Source organism: Palaemon carinicauda, chromosome 33 (assembly GCF_036898095.1).
Source record: "Palaemon carinicauda isolate YSFRI2023 chromosome 33, ASM3689809v2, whole genome shotgun sequence".
NCBI lineage: Eukaryota > Metazoa > Arthropoda > Malacostraca > Decapoda > Palaemonidae > Palaemon > Palaemon carinicauda.
This window is the reverse complement of record NC_090757.1, coordinates 15,542,457-15,548,765: the sequence shown is the minus strand read 5'-3', so window position 1 is coordinate 15,548,765 and position 6,309 is coordinate 15,542,457. Positions and strand designations below refer to the sequence as shown.

The 6,309-nt window shown below is 31.7% G+C and overlaps 1 protein-coding gene across 1 annotated transcript; it reads left to right on the top strand.

Annotated features, from left to right (window-relative positions):
* The first annotated feature begins 2,312 nt into the window (after window positions 1–2,312).
* LOC137626104 (myb-like protein F) lies at window positions 2,313–2,948 on the top strand. The gene has a single exon (XM_068357181.1). The coding sequence runs from the start codon at window positions 2,313–2,315 to the stop codon at window positions 2,946–2,948; it is 636 nt and encodes a 211-aa protein (XP_068213282.1).
* The last annotated feature ends 3,361 nt before the right edge of the window (window positions 2,949–6,309 follow it).

Below are 6,309 nucleotides of genomic sequence, written 5' to 3'. Positions count from 1 at the left end.
TCGTCTGCAGTCACGATTACTCCTTTCCAATTTCCCTTGAATTCTTGGATTTCTTAATTTTTCTTTTTTAGCAACTTTGGTCACGACTGCTACGATCTGATATTTGTATAACATAAGAGAAAAAAAAATTCATTTATTTTGGGGGAAAATTTTCACGTAACGCTCATGATGAAGTGAATAACATGCTCACGTTTCTCATGATGGAAAAAATAAAAAGAATCAGATGTATAAATTTAGTTTTATACATCACCATGCATAAGGAAACCATTTTTTCGGGTAAAATTTGGCCGCTTTTTTTAAATGGAATGCAAATAGGCTTACTTTTTTCACGATATAACACAAAAATCTGTAATCGAAATTTTAATTAAACGTTTGATGCATTTTTTTTATGTAGAACATTGCCAATTTTATAATAGCGATAAAAAATAAATGTTTAAGCAGCTCCAAGCCTAACTCTGCCTCTTAATTACGTGTTGCGTTAAAAACGTGAAATAACCATTCCACCTGCGCTGTTAATGATGATAATTGGCTCCATCAAGCCAAATGATGCAATCACGCGTTTAAGCAATTTTGGGGTTAACGGAAGGTGACTGCAACTGACGCCCGGCGTGCGGTGAACATCATAATAATACTAAACGCTAACCACTTCAGCATCACCACTCAAGAGAACTTTTAAAGATGGGCCAAGACCACCACATAATGTAGCGGATAACTCGCTTCAACGAATCATTAAGTTTCAGGGGCAGTCACTTAAAACGATTTCTCTCATGGCAGCAACCGTGAAGAGACGCATGGAAAGGATTTTTATTCATTTAAATTTTTTTTTCATATGTTCATTTGTTTTTTTTTTTTTTTTTTTTTAGCGGCATGTCGAAATTTTTCCTCATATTTTTGAAAGAATGTTTTTTAGTGTGCGTTTCCTTATAGAGCCGCGATTAATGTTTTATGTGTTCGTCTGTACGTTTTTAACGGCAAATCAAAATTTTTAACTCTGATTTAAATTAATATTTTTTTTTTCTTTGTGGTTGTCTTTGCGTCTTTCACACAGTTTCTGGGGATAAAAAGTTTGCTTGTGTGGTTTCTAACGCGGTTACCCGCGCGAAGGGCTGAAGATTAGATGATTTATGTGGGGGAGATGATTGATTAGTTATAGCTACGTAGACGAAGATAATTCTTAGGAAAGAACTCGGGTTACTTGACGAAATTAATGTAATTTATCAATGTATTTTGAAAGTGGTGTTGCTTTTTTTTGCGGTTTATAAGAAAAATACGAAAATAAAGCAGTTTAAAGAAGCCAAAGAATTTTTATCCTCTAGAGTGTTTTAAAGGGCTTTAAATATTCCTAACGAAATGTCAATATAGTCGAGATATATTGCATATTCCTAAATCCATCAATGGCGTCTTAAAGAAAAAACTATAATCAAATGTTCTTAATTATATTGTAGTGGAAACCACTAGAACTTTTACAGTTTTTGGACGAGTTGAATTTGATCTTTATTATCAAACCTCGTTTTAATTTAACTACAATTAGTCGAAAATGGTGTGAATGTTTTACTTGACCTTTTCAGTATGAAGTTTGCTTAGCCTTTTCTTCTGTAAGTTTTCTGTATTACAAAACGGTATTAAAAAAATTCCTCTTATTGCAGACAACGTAAACAGTAAAAATAAGAAAGGGAGGAGACTTTATTATTATTATTATTATTATTATTATTATTATTATTATTATTATTATTATTATTATTATTATTATTATTAGCTAAGCTACAACCCTACTTGGAAAAGCAATGCTATACGCCCAAGCGCTCCAACAGGGAAAAATAGCCCAGTAAGGAAAGGAAATAAGGAAATAAATAAACTATAAGAAGTAATGAAAAATTAAAATGAAATATTTTGAAAACATTACCAACAATAAAACAGATATTTGATATATACGCTATAAAAGGATTTATGTATGCCTGTTCAACATAAAACCATTTGCCGCGAGTTTGAACTTTTGAAGTTCTACTGATTCAACTACCCCATTAAGAATATCATTCCACAACTTGGTCTCAGCTGGAATAAAACTTCTAGAGTACTGTAATTTGATTTTAAAGACTGCTTTATTTTCTTCATTACAAAATATTGTCATATCAAAGTTGCAGTTACGAAGGTAATGCAGATCCACAGATTCCTTCCTAAGCATAATATGGACTGTTTTATCATTATCTAGCTCCTAACAGTAACTTTCATCATTAATGATAGTGAAGATAAGGATTATTTATTTCGTCATCACTATAATCATTATAATGAAAATGATGATGAATATTATCACTATGATCATTGTAACAAATGATAATGGTAATGAATGTCATCACCTTGATCATTCCAATAAAAATAAAGGTAACGAATTTCATCACCTTGATCATTCCAATAAAAGTAATGGTAATGAATTTCGTCACCTTGATCATTCCAATAAAAGTAATGGTAATGAATTTCATCACCTTGATCATTCCAATAAAAATAATGGTAATGAATTTCATCACCTTGATCATTCCAATAAAAGTAATGGTAATGAATTTCGTCACCTTGATCATTCCAATAAAAGTAATGGTAATGAATTTTGTCACCTTGATCATTCCAATAAAAGTAATGGTAATGAATTTCGTCACCTTGATCATTCCAATAAAAGTAATGGTAATGAATTTCGTCACCTTGATCATTCCAATAAAAGTAATGGTAATGAATTTCGTCACCTTGATCATTCCAATAAAAGTAATGGTAATGAATTTCGTCACCTTGATCATTCCAATAGAAATAATGGTAACGAATGTCGTCACCTTGATCATTCCAATAGAAATAATGGTAACGAATGTCGTCACCTTGATCATTCCAATAGAAATAATGGTAACGAATGTCGTCACCTTGATCATTCCAATAAAAGTAATGGTAATGAATTTCGTCACCCTTGATCATTCCAATAGAAATAATGGTAACGAATGTCGTCACCTTGATCATTCCAATAAAAATAATGGTAATAAATTTCATCACCTTGATCATTCCAATAAAAATAATGGTAATAAATTTCATCACCTTGATCATTCCAATAAAAATAAAGGTAATGAATTATATCACCTTGATCATTTCAATAAAAATAAAGGTAATTAATTTCATCACCTTGATCATTCCAATAAAAATAAAGGAAATGAATGTAATCACCTTGAGCATTCCAATAAAAATAAAGGTAATGAATTATATCACCTAGATCATTCCAATAAAAATAAAGGTAATGAATTTCATCACCTTGATCATTCCAATGAAAATAAAGGTAATGATTTTCATAACCTTGATCATGCTTATAAAAATAACGGTAATGAATCTCATCACCTTGATCATTCTAATAAAAATAATGGTAAAGCATTTCATCACCTTGATCATCCCAATGAAAATAATGGTAATAAATTCCATCACCTTGATCATTCCAATAAAAATTATGGTATTGAATGTTATCGCCATAGTCATTATAACCATTCTAACAGAAATGAGAATTTAGGCATTAATAAAAAAAAACTATAAATACAATATAAATGATATCGGTAATAGTGGAGACGACCTGGCAGGTAATAGATTATAAAAAAAGATTAATGACACTTACGTCCCATGCAAACAGCCTGAGATTAATTGAATGAGGTAAATATTTTACCAAAGGAAGACAGAACCCATGAATTGTTTTGATAAGAAACAGCTGTACCTGGTGATTATGTATATACATCGTTATTTAGTACGATAATTTCAAATGTGGTGATAACTGCCGAATAACAAGGGGAATATCGCAATAACTGGGCACTATATTTTTTTCCGGAATTTTGTAAAACTTTAAATTGCTTTTTCCTGTTTATTCGCTCCTTTTCGGTCCTGTATCTCGAAATATAAGAACTTTATTAGATTATTTTTTTTTTTACTTTGTACGTCCTTTTTTTCAGCGTAAGGCCATCCGGACTTATCAAAATTGTGACTTTAAAAGAAATGATTTACGATAATTTGGATCATTAAATAAAATTATTGTTACGTGACTCCTTCGTGTATCAGTGAAGGAATTTTGCTTACGTTAGATATTTATAATAAATAGAATATTGAATTTATTACCCGAAGCGATAATATTTCTAATGAGATATTAGGTAATATAAATGTGAAAAGTTCTTTTAACAAATGCCTATATAATAACCTGCCACGGATTTCGCTTTCATATGCTCAAAAAATGAAGATGTATTTTGACATGTGTATTTTATATATTTTGTGTAATTTTCAGTTAAATCTTTTGATATGATAGTTTTTCGTAAGAGTGAAACTAGATATATCTAATAGTGAAGGGTGACTTTTTTACATGGTGAATCTCTCTCTCTCTCTCTCTCTCTCTCTCTCTCTCTCTCTCTCTCTCTCTCTCTCTCTCTCTCTCTCTCTCTCTCTCTCTCTCTCTCAATTCACTATTCTGCCGCAATTAACTGATTTTTAATTGCAAAATGGTAGAATTGCTTACTATTTAACGATGTTTTAAGCCTTTGGCCAAGCAAATCATGGAATAAACATAAAAAAAATCTTTAAAGAAGAAATTATTTTCTTTAAGTAATATAGCCATTTTTGTATGGTTCTTAACCGAGTAGATATATCAGCTAAGATCCCCAAATCTTTTTCCGACAGTTCATAGTTATACAAAATCCGAAGAATGAAACGAGATTTCCTGAGGCAATTGAGACTTGAAGTAACTACACCTCAAATAGGAAACGGATAATTGCTTCCCATATTTACGTTCTGGACCTGTCGAAGAGGCGACTCACCTCATATCCTCAAATATGATAATTTTCTTCTGTCATTACAGGTACATTCTCAATTCCGGTTATTTTATAGATTTAAAACCAAGACGCGATAATAGTAAAATTAATTCATTTGAATTAAGTTCACGTAAAATATTCTAGTAATTTAAAAATAGTGGTTATAGTGAATTCTAAGAAACAAAGTTTGAATGAAATGGAATTTGAATAAACAAAAACCAATGAATAATTTATGCAAGAAAATTATTTGAAGATAAAGGATTAGAGCTTTCAAATGCAGTACGGCCTATGACAAAATCGTATTCTAAAAGACTGGTCCATCATTGAATTAAAAAAATGTAAATGGATAAATTAAGTAAATTATCATTAAAGTAGTCCCCAGGGCAGCGGAATTCGTAATTTCTATAATTATCAACTCTTAAAATAATATGGATGAATTTGAAAATACCGACCTATACGTTCAAGTACATAAAATATATTCATGACTAGTATCATTTATGTTATATTTTTTTCTTTTCACTCTTCCCAATCAACATCCAAAATCTATTAGAAGTAATTTATAAACCTATTCCAAAATCACGTTAATCCATTCTGTAACTTACTGGGTCGTTTCTTTCCAAAGTTAACATTTACAACCAAACACGCAAAAAATATTCCCATTTAAAGAAGGCAGTTTATCGCGTAACTTTTAGATATGTTACACTACACTGAATTTTGGGTCAAAGAACAACACGTTGGATTGGCGAACATGGCTCGTTGAGGGGGCCGGCTCAAGATTGTCAGGGGACCCAGTCAGGTGGATCTTACAGGTGAGTCAAGACTCATTAGTCTGGCCATGAATTACCAAGGAGCTGATCAACTTGAAGTTCCGATGCCAACATAAATTCTTCGCAATAGGGGGCCCGCTATCTATAAAAATACCACCGAATGTGTTGGCTAATTACGACACCTCAGGTGGTTCGGTAAGCAGGTAGACACGGCTGTACGGAACATAATACAAATTTATGCATACAGGTGTTAGTGCGTATAACCGCAGATTGAAGGGAACACACCTTCGGTGGTTAGGCTGGGAACACATATGTCGAAACGGTCCGAAAAGAGAAGTATTCATTATTTCTTATTTATATATTTGTTCTGTTCTGAAAGATGTGTTATTTTCCAGTGTATTCATGCGTGTAAACAAATCATTTTCTATTTAGTGAAATAGTATGCTCGACACTTGTCAAATATAGAACTTTTAACGAGAGAAATTGAATTGGTTCAACACAAGTTTTTTAGTATTACTTGAAGCGAAATGCTTTAATACAAATAAAATCTTTTGGTAAACCAATAAAGCTGATTGTACGGGATTTAACAAGCGTGTTTGGTTATGGGCTCTTGATAATAGAATAACTACTTATATTGGAAGATGGACTTGAAACTTTACAATGGAATCTAAACATACAGTTGGCATTCTCAACAGAATAGTTTTCTATAGAGAGAGAGAGAGAGAGAGAGAGAGAGA

Coding starts and splice junctions, on each gene's coding strand:
- LOC137626104 (XM_068357181.1), top strand. CDS start 2,313: ATGATCATTGTAACAAATGATAATGGTAATGAATGTCATCACCTTGAT.